The 17,607-nt window shown below is 36.0% G+C and overlaps 1 protein-coding gene across 4 annotated transcripts in view; it reads right to left on the bottom strand.

Moving 5' to 3' along the window:
- SLIT2 (slit guidance ligand 2) overlaps positions 1–17,607 on the bottom strand; it is a 387,750-nt gene that overhangs the window by 60,529 nt on the left and 309,614 nt on the right. For all 4 annotated transcript variants that reach the window (XM_008054352.2, XM_021710555.1, XM_021710556.1 and 1 more), the window contains 5 exons: positions 15,112–15,180; positions 12,449–12,520; positions 11,887–11,958; positions 9,929–10,000; positions 6,231–6,394 (listed from right to left, as the gene is read on the bottom strand). In XM_008054352.2, coding sequence (XP_008052543.1) covers positions 6,231–6,394; positions 9,929–10,000; positions 11,887–11,958; positions 12,449–12,520; positions 15,112–15,180 — 449 coding nt within the window. The remainder of the gene's footprint in view (positions 1–6,230; positions 6,395–9,928; positions 10,001–11,886; positions 11,959–12,448; positions 12,521–15,111; positions 15,181–17,607) is intronic.

The raw sequence follows: 17,607 nt of genomic DNA, 5'->3' as shown, positions 1-17,607 counted from the left end.
TTTTATTGGAGATTATAGAATAAACGAGCAGTAAGCTCTGGAATCCGAGTCAAGGTTCAAATTCCAACTCCACTTAACAACTGAGTGATTTTGAACAAAGTATTTAATCTCTCTAAATTCTAATATTTTCATCTCTCAAATGGGAAAATGATAGCACTCACTATAGGAATGATGGTAGGATTAAAAGAGATAAAAACCAGCAGGGCATGGTGGCTCACACCTGTAATCCCAGAACTCTAGGAGGCTGAGGTGGAAGAATCGTTTGATCCCAGGGGTTCATATTTAGAGTCAGCAATAGAAAAGGAAATATCTCATTGACAGTGGATCGATGCCTGGGCAATAGAGCGAGAACTTGTCTCTACAAAAAATAAAAGTTAAAAAAATAGCCACGCATGGTGGCACGTGTCTGTCGTCCCAGCTACTTGAGAGGCTGATGCGGAAGGATTGCTTGAGCCCAGGAGTTCGAAGTTGCAGTGAGCCGTAATTGTGCCACTGCACTCTAACCAGGGTGACAGTGAGACTCTGACACACACACACACACAAAGAGATAAGAACTTATGTAAAGTGCTCAGCATAAGGCAAACTACTCAACAGAAGTTACCTATTATTATCAGTAGTAGTAGTGGTGGTACTGGCAAAGATCCATTCTAAATTGTCATAAACCTTGAACTAGTAGGGTCTTAATAAGACAATGAACCTTCACAATACTTTGACAAATGCGAATACAAACGGTGGCAAAGGATATTATGAGTTTTGATGCTTGCTGTCATCTAAAATTATACTAAGGTATAGAAAAGTAAACTCCAAAGTCTACTAAATGCAACTGTACTAGGTTCGTTGAGTCCTGAATGTGTACACTGCTTGCCAACTGGCTTACACCCATTTTGCTATCAAACTGAAGGCATCCCTTGAAATACATGCAATCTATCGATCTGATAATTTAGTGAATATTAAAGTAAACTGCCACAGTTGGGCTGACAGATTTAGGGCCTTACATCATATGACAATTTACAAGTCTCAGAACAACTGTTTTCTGGTGGTCCTGGAACAGGTCTAGAACTTCCTACAGTGTACCTCTGCTCCTACAGTTCTTTCTCCCTGTAGCACTAACCTCACACATGTCTGCTTGACCAAAGAGCAGGATTATGCTCACTTACACTAGCCATCCTTCTTTCACAAGCATCTTTGTCTTCCACACTATTTCCTACTCTGAGTTTTTGAAGTAAAGTGTGGAAGAGATGAAGTAAAGTGGGGAAACGTGTCTGGAGTAAAGTGAGGAAGAGATCATTGCAGGAAGTTGTATTGAGCATGCTGATAATGACTAGTTTTCTAAATACATGAAAATACATGAGAGGCTATTATCACAAGATTCCTTTAAAAAAGGCCAAATTAGATAAATCTTGAGTTACACAAATATTTAAGTATGTATGTACAAGCATACCCTGGGGATACTGCAGGCCCAGTTCCAGACCACCACAATTAAGTTAATATTGCAATAGAGTCACATAATTTTTTTTTGTTTCCCAATGCATGTAAAGTTATGTCTACACTATAGTGTGTAATATCATCATGTCTAAATAAATGTACAAAATTTAATTTAAAATACTTAGTTGCTACAAATTGCTACTGATCATCTGAGCCTTCAGCAAGTCATAATCTTTTTTTTTTTCTTTCTGATGGAAGGTCTTGCCCTGGTGTTGATGGCTGCTGGTAATCAGGATGGTAGTTGCTGAAGCTTGTAGTGACTGTGGCAATTTCTTAAATAGGACAACCATGACATCTGCTCCACTGATTGAGATTTCCTCTCACCAAAGATTTCTCTGTAGCATTTAATGCTGTCTGACAGCATTTTACCCACAGTGGAACTTCTTTCAAAATTGAAGTTAGTCTTCTCAAATCTGCTTTATCAACTAAGTTTATGGAATATTTTAAGCCCTTTGTTGTCATCTCAACAACGTTCACAGCATCTTCACTAGGAACAGATTTCATTGCAAGAAACCGGTTTCTCTGTTCATCCATAAGAAGCAACTCCTGGTCAGTTCAGGTTTTACCATGAGATTGCAGCAATTCAGTCATATCCTCAGGCTCCACTTCTAATTCCACTTCTCATGTTATTTCTACCACATGCGCAATTCCTCCCTTCATTGAAGTCTTGAACTCCTCAAAGTCATCCGTGAGGATTGGAATCACCTTCTTCCAAACTTCTGTTAATATTAATATTTTCTCTTCTCCCCTAAATCTCAAATATTCTTAATGGCATCTAGAATGACGACTCTTTTCCACAAGAATTTCAATGTACATTCCCCAGATCCATCAGAGGAATCACTACCTATGGCAGCTACTGCCTTACAAAATATATTTCTCAAATAATAAGACTTACAATTCAAAATTACTCCTTAATCCATAGGTTGCAGAATGAATGTTGTGTCATAAGGCATGTTCATCTCCATCAAAGCTCTTGGGTAACCATGTGCATTGTCAATGAACAATAATATTTTGAAACAAATCTTTCTGGGCAGTAAGTCTTAGTGACAGGCGTTAAATATTTAGTAAGCCATGCTATAAACAGATGTGCTGTCAGCCAGGCTCTGTTCTTCCATTTATAGAGCACAAGCATAGTAGACTTAGCATAATTCTTAAGGGCCCCAGGATTTTCAGAATGAGAAATGAGCACTGGCTTCAACTTAATGTTACCAGCTGCATTAGCTCCTAAAATGATAGTCAGCCTGTCCTTTGAAGCTGGGTATTGTCTTTTCCTCTCTAGCTATGAAAGTCCTAGATGGCATTTTCTTCCAATAGAAGGCTATTTTGTTTACATTGAAAACCTGTTGTTTAGTATCGACGCCTACACCAGTGAACTTAGGTCTGGATAACTTGCTGCAGCTTCTACAGCACTTGCTGCGTCACCTTACTTTTTTATATTATGAAACTGACTTATTTCCTTAAACCTTATGAACCAACCTCTGTTAACTTTTTTTTTTTTCAGCTTCATCACCTCTTTCAGGCTTCATAGAATTGAAGAGAGTTAGGGCCTTGGATTAGGTTTTGGCTTCAGAGAATGTTGTGGCTGGTTTAGTCTTCTATTCAGATTACTAAACATTTTTCATATTAGCAATAAGCCTCTTTTGCTTTTTTATCATTCATGTGTTCACCTGGAATATCACTTTTAATTTTCTTCAATAACTTATCTTTTGCATTTACATGAAGCCTAGCTTTCAGCCTATTCCAGCTTTTGACATGCCTTCTTGAAGAAGTTTAATCATTTAGAGCTTCTGATTTAAAGTGAGAGACACATGACTCAATTTACTTAAACATATAGTGGCCATTGTAGTGTTATTAATTAGTCTCATTTCAATAATGTTGGGTCCCAGGGAATAGAAAAGCACAAGGTGAGAGAGACAGAGATGGAAGAACAACTAATCAGAGAAACAGAACACACACAACAGTTATTTATTACATTCACAATCTTATATGGGCATGTTCATGACATCCCCAATTACAAAAGTCACATCAAAGATTATGGATGACAGATTACCAAATAGATATAATAGTAATGATAATAAAGTTTGAAATATTGCGAGAATTACCAAAATGTGACACAGAGACAAGAAGTGAGCACATGCTATTGAGAAAATGGCATTGATAGACTTGCTGGATGCAAGGTTGTCACAAACCTTCAATTAAAAAAAAAAAGATAATCTGTGATGTGAACATAAAATAAAGTGCAATAAAAAGACAAGATATGCCTGTACAGACATCTTGGACCTCAGAAAATATTTAATAAAGCAATGTAAACTGTGATGCTCTAAACTGGAACACACGTGAATGGAATACAAGTAAGCAGCATTTCTCAAAATTGTATTCTGAAACTTTTTTCAAAACATATCGCCAGGGAATTATACACTTTAAGAAATGCAGATAAGCACCAGATTTTTTTCAGAAAAAAGGATGAGTATTGCTGGGCACAAAGAGGTGTACCAGAATCAGTTTACATTCTCTTAACTTCCCCATGTAATCTTCAGACAACCTGTCGAAGAACACGTTTTTATTTTTGCCAGTTTTATCTTCCCTATCTCCTCTTTGCAAATCATCTCTTCCCCACTTTACAAAAGAATAGCAAACCTCTCAGCCCATCAGAAACTTATCATGGGACACTGTAAAGATCTAGGATTACAAAAGAAAATTTAAAATACCAGTTATTTGATAAGATTCTTGCAATCAGTGCACATGATCCCAGCGAGGCACTTCAATACAAGCTTATTTTAATTTTTAATATAAATATTAAAATACTGATAAATAATTATTCTGTTTCAAGCAAAGATGCACTTGTATCAAGAGCAATAATTCAGCTCAGATAAAAATATAAAAACATACAGACTTCTGGTGGCAGGACATTTTCATATCCCAATTAAATACTTATTTTTGTAGCAAAGAATGATACAATTTTCTAAGGTAATGGAAATAGGAATTCATTCAAGGAGAAAAAAATAGAAGTTTAAGGAAATAAAAAACAATGCAATATTTTAAGGAACATCTTGTTTTTGTCTTTTAAAATTAGCTCTCGTATTTAGATTCTACCAAATACATTTAAAAGAATAGCAGAGTTTTGCCGTAAAATGTTGACACTTACAATGTGCTGCAAATTACAACTTTTGCCAATACAAAGACTACTTGTATACCTAATCCCAAACTGGACTCTACATTTAAAAAAAAAAGCTTGGATACTAACTTAAACACGTTTATGGAATGCATAGTTTTTGAAAATTCTTTTAAAAAAAAAATCATGGAGTGGCTCGGATCATCTTCTTTGGTGTTTTGAAATATTATAACAATACAATCAGCAACTAACTTATATTGAACACTACTGTGTATGAAGCATGCATTTTACATATATTAACTCATCTAATTTTAGTAAAACCTTTTCAGAGTGTTAGTATCATCATTCTTGTTTACACATGAGGAAACTGAGGCACAGACTGGTTAACTGACTAAACTAGTTACCCAAGTACTGAAAAGTAAAATTGTGCTTTAGCCCCAGTCAGGCTGGGCTTCAGAGTTCACACTGTGACCCGCTGCACAGTATTATCTACTTAAATATGTTTTTCCTACATAAACGTTTAAGTGTTGAAAGTTTATCTTTTCAGTTTAGCTGTCAAGTCTTGGAAGGCAAGACCATACCATAAACTTCTCTATGCTGACAGCACCTGGAATTTAGTTCTGCATGGTAGAATTAAAAAAAAAGTAAATAAGTCTTTTTATGATTATACATTTAGAATTTCTAAGAATTTTTATTTTCCATCTAATATTATGAGTAGCTCTCTTGAAAGGTATGTAATCTAAGTATAATAGAAGGCTTGTTTCTCCTTACCTGGGACAAGGAAGCCACAGGGCCCTGGCAGCCCTAGGAGCAGGGCACACATTCATAATATTTTCCGTCTAATATTATGAGTAGCTCTCTTGAAAGGTATGTAATCTGACTTTTTTGTCAGAAACACACATCCATATGTTTGACTACCATAAGTGGAAATAGATACTAAACAAGTTTGGTAGTGGTTATCTCTAGGTATTGTGATCAATGGTTAATTTTATTTCTTCTTGCAGAAAAAAAATAGTTGTTTTTTATTGTTTACATTTTCCTATTTAGACTTCCTATAATGGATGTGTTTTGTTCTTATAATAAAAGAATAAAATGGTATTTGTTGTTAAGACACCATTTAGAACTCACAAATACATAAAACACAGGGAAAGGAAAGGGACACAGCAAAAAACAGGAACATCAATACGGGAAGTCTGCAGCACATGAGGTGAGTCTGAAGGTTTGGGCTGATCACTCAGGAAGGCCTGTTTCTCCTTACCTGGGACGAGGAAGCCACAGGGCCCTGGCAGCCCTAGGAGCAGGGCACATGTTCAGACAAGGCAAAAGCAAAGCATTTTATTTGTTAGAGGTCATTAAAGTAATTTCCACACACTGTGTACTCTGCATTTTTTAATACATTTTCAAGAAAACTTGGTCATTTCCATAGGACTATTTCTGAGACTTATTTGAAAACTGAATTCTTTCCTTGGGCACCTCAGGCAACTTGTCTTGTGCAAGCACAGGGGGGAAACGTAATTCTTTATTGGGCTTTTCGATTATACCTTTGTAGTCAAGTGGCAAATTGTTGTCTGTTTTTCCTTCTGACTTAATATAGTAATTTTTGAAAAGAAGTACAAATGATTGAAAACAATACCTTGGCATGTGAATTTTTTGGAGGGAGTTGTGAGTAATAGTTTATCTGCCATTTCTCCAGGACCAGCACAGCGGGCAATTCCAGGCTCTTTATATTCCGACTTCACCCAGTCGGACAACCACTGCATGTTACAATCACAGTAAAGAGGGTTGGCTCCAATTGCTCTGGAAAAACAACACCACAGAAGCACACACACACATACATACACACACAAGTATGGAAGTATTGTTATTTCCTAAGGGAACAGAATTCAAACTGATGCTCAGTAGAAAATCCCTATAGTATAAAATTTTTTGAAAATAGCAATTTAGCAGAAAATAGAGACACTTGCAATTCCCCATTTTCCTGATTGATGTGCATCTGGGATTTAGTGAGTTGTCACTGGTGTTAACACGTCTGTGCTTTAGAAGTTCTCCTTATATTTACAGAGATGGGTAAGCACACCTAAGTGCAAGGACACTTCCTTCATTCACCAAATATTTACTAAAGACTCGATCACTATGCAAGTTTCTACAGACCGAAATATGCATAACACATTATTCTTACCTCCAAAGAACTCCTCTCGCAGAAGAGACCAGCATATACTTATAGGCACAAAGGATTTTCATGAGATGTGCTATAGCAGAGGTATTTATAAGATGATTGAACAAACAAAACTTTTCTGGGGGACCTGGTGGTTAAAAGTTTCCAAGATGTGGGACAGGTAGAGTTGAGCAGATGGAAAAGATTTGAAAGGAAGTTCCAGGTAAGGGACAAAGGCACAGAGATAAGAAAACTAACAATACTAACAATACTAAACACTAAGGATGCCTAGAGTCCTTCTGCAAAGTCTTTCATTTCATGGGCCCTATTCACATATGTAGAGCAATAATAGGAAAGTAATCAAGATAATAGATAACATTTATTGCAGTGGTACCATATACAGGAGCTGGGCTAAGCCATTTGCACGGATTACCTCATTTTATCCTGAATAGTAATTTTATGAGGTCAGTATTATTAACAATCCACTTTGCAGATTAGGAGACTGGGACTAGAGAAGTTTGTCAAGATTGGGCATAAATAGTAGCATTTAAAAACTGATTAGTAAGCCGGACTCGGTGGCTCAGCCTGTAATCCCGCGCCTTTGGAAGGCTGATGTGAGTGGATTGCCTGAGCCCGCGGGTTCGAGACCCGCCTAGGCAGCGAGACCTCATCTCTACAATAAATCAAAAAATCAGCCGGGCGTGGTAGCGCATGCCTGTAATTCCGGCTACTCGGAAGGCTGAGGTGGAAGGATTGCCGGAGCCCAGCAGGTTGAGGCTGAGGTGGCCGGGAGCGGCCACTGCACTCCAGTCTGGGCGACAGAGTGAGACTCCAACTCAAAAATAAAAACAAAAACAAACTGATTAGTTCTGATTTATATTTAAATTTTCTGGTTAGTAATATTTCTAGATCCATATTTTAAGCATAATTAATCCTGCTCTTTTTTAGGCAACCCCCAAAATATATTTGTAAAATTATAAAATTTTATATTTTACCAGTTTTAGTGCCCAACTCTAAGAATTGGAATACAGTGAGTGTTGTGCTCACATGTATGTCAGATTCAAACCCTTCATATTAAAGGGGCCAAAATAATGGTTTTGAGTCATGTGATCTCATCTCCACTGACATCTGCCAAGTCCAAACTATGACAGGAGAGAAAGTGGAAAAAGTGAATAAAGCAGAGCTCTTTGTATCTAGGAAGTAAAAGGCAAGTGCATGAATGAAATACAAGGCAGAACAGGGTACATGACACAGGATTCAAATTGCTTGTGGGGGGCAGTGTCCTCACTTAAAGGAAAGTTTTGCTCAGCTCAAGCAGAATCCTTTCTCTGCAACGTCTTCTGATCCATGTCCCTGACACTAGCAGAATGGCCACTTCCTCCTTTATGTGACCTTATCTATCAGACAGTACTGCAGCCCTGCCTCCCTGATCTAGGAGCTTCATTCTAATTGTACCTCCTGCACATGGCAGGCATGGAGTTTGTAAAGGAGTGGCCCTGAGGTCAACTTGGAGGTGGGTGATGGGACTCAAAGAGAAAAAGCAGAGGTCTTGCCTCAAGGACCTGGTAGTTCAGTGGAAGGAATACTAATAGTAGGCACCAGTCCGACAGATGACTGTACAAAAACCCATATTAATACCATAGACACTATAAGGCAAACTCAGATGTGATGCAACTGACTATTGGAAGCTATTCTACAACCATCCCTCTTTTTAAATTTTATAAACGTCTTATCTTCTTGGAGTTTGAAGGTTTTGAAAAAAGTTGCAAAGCTAGGAGAAGATATAGCAGGTAACTTCTCTCAGAGAACTGGAGTTCAACTGACATTGATAGGCTGAAGCAAATTACTGCCACCAGGTGCCACCAGACTCAACATCGCCCAAGGAGGCTTTGGAGCTTAGGGCTGCTCCCTAAACTTCCCTGAAAGTTTGCACAGTCTTAATATTATGCCTAGTGATAATGAAATTTGGCTCAAGTGAGTTTTTTATTTAACTCTAACTATCACATATGTATTAAATTATTTCATTGTACTTAAAAAAACTATGGAAATACAAACAGGTTACTATGATAGAAAAAACAAAGAAAAAAAAACTTCTCTCAATATAAGGAATTGGCTGCGTCTCACAACCAGACTATAATGTCTTGAACCATGCAATTTTACTTTTGCTTAATGTGATAGTTGATGCTGCATAATATTTGCTAAGTAAATGCATCCAATCTGAGCAAATCAGAATAGGCTTCATGGAGAAGGTGATACTTGGAATGTGACTTGGAAAAGCACTGTTGGGACAGATTGAATAGAAGGGAAACTAATAGTCTAGAATCAGAGAATAATGAGAAAAAAAAGGCATAAGGCTAGTACCAGTTGGGGAGAAATTTTTCGAAGAGACACTCTTAGTTAAGTGAAGAGAACTCAACTGATGGGAAATAAGAGCCAGGAAGAAAAAGTAAACTACCTTCTAGAACAACCTTTTTGGCATCAGGGACTGGTTTTGTGAAGGTAATTTTTCTATGGACTGGGGAGAGAAAGGATGGTCTGGGGATGATTTGAGAGCATTACATTTATGGTTCACTTAATTTATATTATTACATTGTAATAGATAATGAGATAATTATACAACTCATTATAATGCAGAAACAGTGAGAATCCTGAGCTTGTTTTCCTGCAACCAAAAGGTCCTATCTGAGAGTGAAGGGAGATAGTGCCAGCATCACTGCCTCAGCTCCACCTCAGATCATCAGGCATTAGATTCCCATAAGGAGTGTGCAGCCCAGATCCCTCACATGTGCAGTTCACAACAGGGTTTGCATTCCTATGAAAATCGAATGCCGCCACTGATCTGACATGATGTGGACCACAGGCAGTAATGTGAGTAATGGGAGCTGCTGTAAATACAGATGAAGCTTCACTCGCTCACATGCTGCTTACCTCCTGCAGTGTGGCCCTGTTCTTAACAGGCTGTGGACTGGTCCACAGACTGGGACTGGTCCATGACCCGCAGGTTGGGGACCCCTATTCTAGAAGGCATACTATCCAGGCTGAAAATATTCACATTTTATTTAAAGATGACACCAAACACGTCTTATGATGTTACAATTAAAGAAGTGGCAGAGGACTGCCCCAAACTCATTAAGGAGAATGTGACCCTAAACTACATTCATGAAATAGGTACTCACAGGTGTGATAATGCAGAAAGATCATTGAAAGCACCTTCAGGCACGACAGCAATGTCATTTCCATGTAGAGAACTAAAAGCAAGAAAAAAATTAATAAATTTTCCCCATTTCAGAGAGTTCAAAAAAAAGTCTCATGGACATAAGTTTATAACAAGCATTTCATGTCAGTGCTGAAAAGATGCACTATTCAATGGTTTTGATACAACTGGGTATCTATTTGAGAAACCAGAAAGAGAGCTTATACCTAACATATTATATACAAAATAAAATGTAAAAATTAAAAGTGCACTAAAAGAAAATATTTACGAGCTCTTATTTTATAAACATGGGAGAAGGCTTTCAAAAGCACAATATAAAACCCAGAAACCATAAGAGAAGAGAATGCTAAATTTTTGACAACATAATATACATCCATCTAATAAAAAATTTCATACAAGAAACAGAATGAGAAATACTTGTAATTTATATACGATAAAAGGATTAATTCCTTTCTAAAAAGACCTACAAGCCCAGGGTCATGTAGTGAACACATAAAGACATCTACATTAATAAGGTAAAGACAAAATACCTAAGAGAAAAATGGGGGAATAATATGATCAGGCTTATTAGAATAAGAAGCACAAATGCTCAATACACAAAATACATTCAAATGCCTCAGTAATTGGAAATGCAAATCAAAACAGGAATAGAAAATAATTTTCAATCTGTCATAAAAGCAAAAATAAAAGGACTAATAAGATTCAACGTTCGCACAAGTGTTTTGAAAAAAGGTATTCTACTCAACTGTTGTTGGAAAAATGAATTTGTAAATTGACAAGATCATATTTGAGGGACACCGTGATAATTGCTTTTGTATCCTCCCAATATACCTGACTGAAACTTCCCACCCTACATCATTGCTGAAATTCTAGCACATTTGCACCAAGGTAAAAGTACAGGATGTTCATCAGAATACTGTATAGAACTCATGAAAATTCGTAACGAAATCAAATTACAGTAAAGATGCAGATAATTAAATAATAACTTTGCACCAGTTAAACAATGAGTCATATGTCTAAATGATAGAATGAAAATATCAAAAGCACATGTTTAATAAAAATAGCCAATGTCAGAACAAGAACGGACCCTATTTGTAGCTTTTAAAAGATAGATAGCTGGGGGCACACATATATTTATGTATAAAAACAAATGCATATGAAAACAAATCAGAAGAGCACATCAAGCTGTTTTAACTGCTAATGCTGAGGTAAGAAAGTGAGATTGAGGAACATGCTTTATTTCACATCCTTTAAAGTACATTTTTATAGTAAAAATGTTTTCATGTACTATGCAATTTCTAAAGAATTACATTTTCCTATATGTATTTCAAAATTTTTTTGAGTTACATAAAACTTTATTTATTTAACTATTTATTTATTTATCTATTTTGATTCAGAGTCTCACTCTATCAGTCAGGCACTATCATGGTTACTGCATCCTCAACCTACTGGGCTAAGGCGATACCTTCCAAGTAGCTGGAATTACAAGCACATGCCTCTATACCTGGGTAATTTTTTTTTTTTTTACTTGTAGAGACAAGGTCTTGCCAAGTTGTGCAGGCTGGTCTCAAGCCCTTGGCTCAGGCAATCCTCTCACCTGTCTCTCAAAGTGCTAGGATCATAGGCATAAGCCACCATGCCCAGCCATATATCTTAATATTTTAAAATAATCAAATAAATTACTATAACAACAGTAAGTATTGCAAAAGAGAAAGTTATGTTGTCCAGACCAAAGGTGTTGACAGTGACACAGTAAGATATTTTTTCCATTTCTATATTTATAGTAAACCTTAATGAAAATGTCATAAAATAGTCGAGAATCAACAAAGAAGTTCAATCATGTTCTAATGTTGTCTTTTTTACAACCCCAAACTTAGATCCCTGAAAAAGGAGGTATTTTGTTTTATATAAGATGCTTACAGTAATCGAAGAGACTTCAATCCATCAAAGGTTCGAGGAGGAATACATCTCAGACGGTTGTAACTAAGAATTCTGAAAGCATACACATTCAAATTGGCTTTATTCAAGAATCCCAAAATAGCCAATGTCATTTTCAAAACAAAGCAGTTAAGAAAATAGCTATCTGAACATCTTATAAACTGACAGTGTTTATACCCAATACATTTGCGGTGTTTGTGTTGTCTCCCTAACACAAAATATTGACTTCCTTAACAACAATCTAGAATGCTTCCCTCCCAGTGTTGTGGTTTCAAACATACCCTCCCCAAGGTGTCTTTTCCCTCTCTGAAGGAGTTCCCTAAGCCCACCATAAATATACATTATTCTTTGTTTCTTTTACTGACCCCCAACATATTTTGCAATATCTGCACTAGTTTCTATATTGAGTTTTTGTCTATTTATGCTAATAGAAATACTCCTTGAGGGTAGATACTCTGTCTTGTTCACAGAAATGTCCAGCATCTAGAAAAAGCATTTTATCTAGTGAATTAATAAATACTCTGTACCACATTTTGACACTCACAAAGTGAGGAGCTGGGTCATGTTGCTGAAGCTCTGATTAGAAAGAGTGCTTATCCTGTTGTTACTTAAGTCTCTAAAAGAGAAAAACAAATAAATAGTGTACCCCTTAAGCACAGAAATGGACATATTAGTATTCTAAGAGAAGCGTTTCCTTGTTTATAGTCATAGCAGTATTGCTAGCACTCAGCTATTATCTGAAAACAACAAAACACTGAATTACACTCTGGGGTAGATTATAATATTACTCAGAATTATGACACCCCACCTTGTTGAAATTAGGAGTGGCCACTGCCTTGCTTAAGCCAATGAAGTGTAAGCACAAGTGGCCGGTCTCCCTTCAGAGCAGTAACTTTAGAGATTGTTTCCCTGTACCCCTCTGCTCCTATCTCTACAAGACTTGTGAAGTTCCACAGAGAGCTTTCTGGAGGACACTTGTAATAGATACAGTTTTTGTGGGAGAAATAAACCTCTATGCTTGAAGGTCTCATTAAATACACATACTTTATCCTCATTGATACACATATTCACTGATACATGTACTCAAATTTAATAACTGACAGAAACCCTGATTAATAATTACATTAAAAAAGCTATCATTAAAAACACCTGTGCTCCTGCCCTTGGCTGAGTCACTGGCACACAGGAGGTCCCCAATAAATATTTGGTTAATAAATATTAAGTGAATGGAAGAGATGTTGAATTTTTATCAATGCTAAATGGCTAGTTATAAATGTAGTTTGTACTATGGGTGGCAATTTATATGTAATTTGTATTCTATGAACTTTATTCATATTATATGTATAGTCACTATATATATTCCCTAATTTTTTCTGAAGCAAAATATGAATAAAAGGAAGTCAAAAAAGGTAAAGATTGCCTCATCCTTTACTAAAATATCCACATATTTTTATGTGTAAAATGGACCCATAAAATTGTAAAACTAATAGAAATATTTTAGGACATTTATAATTCATGTTTTTAGCTCCTGAAGTACTACAGCTAAATTTTAAAATAAATGTATCTATAATAGCAGAGTTACTGGCCTAGAGTTGTTTAATGAGGTACTGGTGAAACCATTTCTGGATCCTCAAATCTTCATCTTTCATTTTTAACTGGCTGTAAATAATCACATGCTATCCCACAAATGACCCAATTCTGCTAAAGTGAACCTTTGAAAATTGCAGCAATTTAATGGTTTATTTAACAGAACAAAATACATGTAATCAGTTCTTGCTGCTATCAAATAAGTAACTAGAAGCAGAATAAGACATCTTTGAGGATATTCTTTTTAATTTAATCATCTATCCTTCAATAAAGTGTTTGATTTTCCCACAATTTTTGGGAAAATTAAGTGTTTGATAGTATTTTAGCTAGTTTCAATGAGCCTAGAGCTTACATCAGGGCATGCAATATTTTCTGCTATTTAGGTCTCCAGGATTCATTTTTTAAAGTCCTTATTCTAGGAACACTATCAATCTGCCTCTTAAGTTAGATATATTTACACTAAAATCAGATAGACTTAAATTAATATAAGGTATTTTCCATTTTGCTATTGTTTTCCTGATTTTTGTGTGTGTGTGTGTTGTGAAAAGTTTTCTCAGTTACCAACAAGCTTATTCTAAAAGAGTGATATTATATATAACAAGATTATAGCCATTTTGAAACACTATACATATAATCAGATCATAGTTTGAATACTGAAATATCTTTGTGTATTGGCAACTTAAACATGGTCAAAATTTGTCTACATTAATGAAAAAATATTATTTTAGATATCAGGCCAAATAGAAAAAAAAATCAGTATGTTGACTTTTATGCTCAAGATGTCAGTCTTTCTCAGGTTTGGAATATTTGCAAAATAGATATATATGGATTTTATAAAATACATTTTAATACTTGGAGTCCATAACTCAATAATGCTTTATATAAGAAACTCAAACATAATAAACCAAATTTATAATATATTCCGAATAAAGTTATTACCATCGACCATCTTTTGCTTAAAATAATAAAGATTTTAAGCCGGGCTCGGTGGTTCAGCCTGTAATCCCGCGCCTTTGGGAGGCTGAGGTGAGTGAATTGCCTGAGCCCGCGGTTTTGAGACCCGCCTGGGCAGCGAGACCTCATCTCTACAATAAATAAAAAAATCAGCCGGGCGTGGTAGCGCATGCCTGTAATTCCGGTTACTTGGAAGGCTGAGGTGGAAGGATGGCCGGAGCCCAGCAGGTCGAGGCTGAGGCTGCGGTGGCCGGGAGCGGCCACTGCATTCCAGTCTGGGCGACAGAGTGAGACTCCAACTCAAAAAAAAAAAAAAAAAGACTTTGCTTTTTGTTTTTCTTTCCTTGGCTTGTCATAAAATCACCCATGTTCATTTTCAAGAAAGTATCAAATTTTACTGCATTTTTATAATTCTGACTTCTTAGATTGTATGGTATTTGTGCTTTCATGAACAGAGGAGGACCTTTCTTTAAGACATTCCATTGCCTGATTGATATTCAATGAAGATGTAGCTGGTGATCCAGAACCACAATGATCACGGAGGAAAGCATCTAACTGTAAATGATCTATATTATCTGAAAGATTCACTAAATCTTCTGCCCCTTGCCAGCCCCATTTTCACGAGATGGAATAGCCAGAGACAGGAAAATACAGTATGTTACTCACATAAGCGTCAAATGTTTGTAGTTAGAGAGCTCCCTGGGAACCAGTGTAAATTGGTTTCCATCCAGATACCTAAAAACAAGGTTACGATATTATCATCTTACAAATTAATGACGGCCTATCATAAAATAAGTGAACAATATATCAGCCCTAAGTGAGGCAAGGAACCACTTGGAAATTTTTACTTTAAGATGTTACGTTGCAGGTTTGAAACATTATTTGCGAGAAGACAAGGGGGAAAAATACAGTTGTGCAGTTGTCCAATCCAGCAGAATTCTTTGTGAATCACTAAGGCTAAATTACAAAACCAAGAAGAGACTTGTGAGTCCAGTTCTTTGTGGTTTATCCAACAAGGCATTTAGCTATCTCTGTGTTAGATTGGAGGTTCATTCATTCAACCATATTTTTAGTCAGCCTCAAGCTTGCTTGTGTTTGTGTGGAGACAATACCATGAAATTCATTAACTACTCAAAACCTTGCTACTGTGGCCAAAACCATTCTTTACTGTCTTAACATGTGTCAATACGCTTAGAATAACAATGGACACTTTTAAGGAAATATTTGGAGAGTTGAACATAATTAGGTTTAAGTTGAAAAACACTTTTTAACCACCATAGGTTTGTTTTTTGATTATCATTTCAGGAGGTTTCATGAAATTCACAAATGTATCAAGTGTACAAATACAGCATATATATGTGAATGTAATAATCAAATAACCATATATAAATTTTCCTTTTTTTATTAGAGATAGAAAAATAACCAGAAAATAGATAGGCTTTGGGCTAACTGGAAAGATACAAAAATAACAGAATTCTTGAAGTTATATCTATGATGTCACAAAAGGAAAAATAGATTTCATCTCCTCCCAAGGCTGTCCTTTTCTAGAATACAGATAGTGAAGAACACACGTGTCTTTCAACAACTGGTACCATCTGGCTACCTATGTGTCCACAAACAATTCTGGCTCATTGAACATATGGTCCTTTTCTATCCCCGTGTTTTGGTCCATCTTAACATTCCAGGTTGAGGATGGCATTTTCTTCTGGATAGAAAAGTAGCTGAGAAGTTGCCTAAGATGACAATCTATTTCTAATTTTTAAAAAATAAAAAGTCATATGGATGAGTTTTCAAAAATATGTAATAAATGCTGGGTTAAAAGTTGAGCATATGTTATGACTCCTTATGCCTACTCAAATTTTCTGACTTCATATCATTTTTTTGACTGCTCTGTTTTCTTTCCGTTAGTTAGTTTTTCTTACCACCACTAGAGGGAAGTATCATCCCGTATAGTTCAGTTTTTTCCTTTTATTCCAGAAAGCATCACAGCAAGTTAAAAAGATTAAAACATGTACTGTGAATATTTATATGTAAAACAATCTAAGAGGGAAGTTACATGGAGCTTATTAAAAATAATGGATACTATTTGTTCAAAACTGGTCTACCAATAATACTATTTCCCCCCCAAATCTTTAATAGTTGAATACATATAGATACTTTTCTAATACACACCTACACATTACTGGTGACATGGATTCTGCTGACTTGGTAAGGTTCTAAGAATAATTTCTCTGGGATGTAAAATTTGAATTAAAAAAAGATGAGTTAATATTTTTCTCATCTCATCTCTCATGACTTACTTTGTTTAGAAGAAAAGACTGCTTTTTAAATAATATGTAGTACAATAGATGGAAAATTCAATTTTTTGGATTGTTGAAGAAGCACATAGATAGCATAGATAGGATGTGAATCAAGCATTTTGTCTGAAGGACCGTAATAAGGAAGGCTTAGGATTCTTAAATGAAAATCTAGTAAAAAGACGAAGGTATAGGCCAGTTAAAACAGCAGAAGGGACTTAATATTACAGGTGGCCTGAGTATATGCTACCCGTTAAGATATTCCTAAAAATCAATGTTTTGCCTATAGAATACTCTATAGGGATCTTGCCTCCCCCTCAGAGGAAGGTTAAGGGGCCCATGTGATCATCTTAAATACAAACATATTAAGATAAGAATTAAGTGTTTAATTGCACAGTACATATAAAACAATGTTTACAGTTGGTAGTAAGAGAGGGACTGAACATTTTACAGCATTTCGAACCTAAGAGGAACGTCTTGTGCACAGATGCTATGATTGTGCCTTCTTTCTGTGAGTGCTCCATTCAGAACCAAAGTAGATTCAAAGAGCTGCACAATTTGAAATAAGAACCTTAACAAACTGAAGTGACATAGTGGCATATTCTTGAACCTCATTATCGAAGATGGACACTGCCAAAAGTTTATCAAGTCTGCTCGTTTGGAATATGTGTTGGCTTCTGCATAAATTACAAGTACACATCTGCATAAGTTACATCTGTACTTAAATTATTGTCATTCCATGGTTTCACACAGACAAAAAATTAACAGAAGCAAAATGACTTAATTGTATTAATACCAATCACATCCAGAACAAGGTATTAATTTAGAGATAAAGAAATAAAATGAACAGGGCATGCATGCATCA

Source organism: Carlito syrichta, unplaced genomic scaffold, assembly GCF_000164805.1.
Source record: "Carlito syrichta isolate Samal-C Ts95f unplaced genomic scaffold, Tarsius_syrichta-2.0.1 Scaffold289796, whole genome shotgun sequence".
In the NCBI taxonomy this organism is placed as follows: domain Eukaryota; kingdom Metazoa; phylum Chordata; class Mammalia; order Primates; family Tarsiidae; genus Carlito; species Carlito syrichta.
Note: the sequence above shows the minus strand (reverse complement) of the source record. Positions and strands in the feature narration are given on the sequence as shown.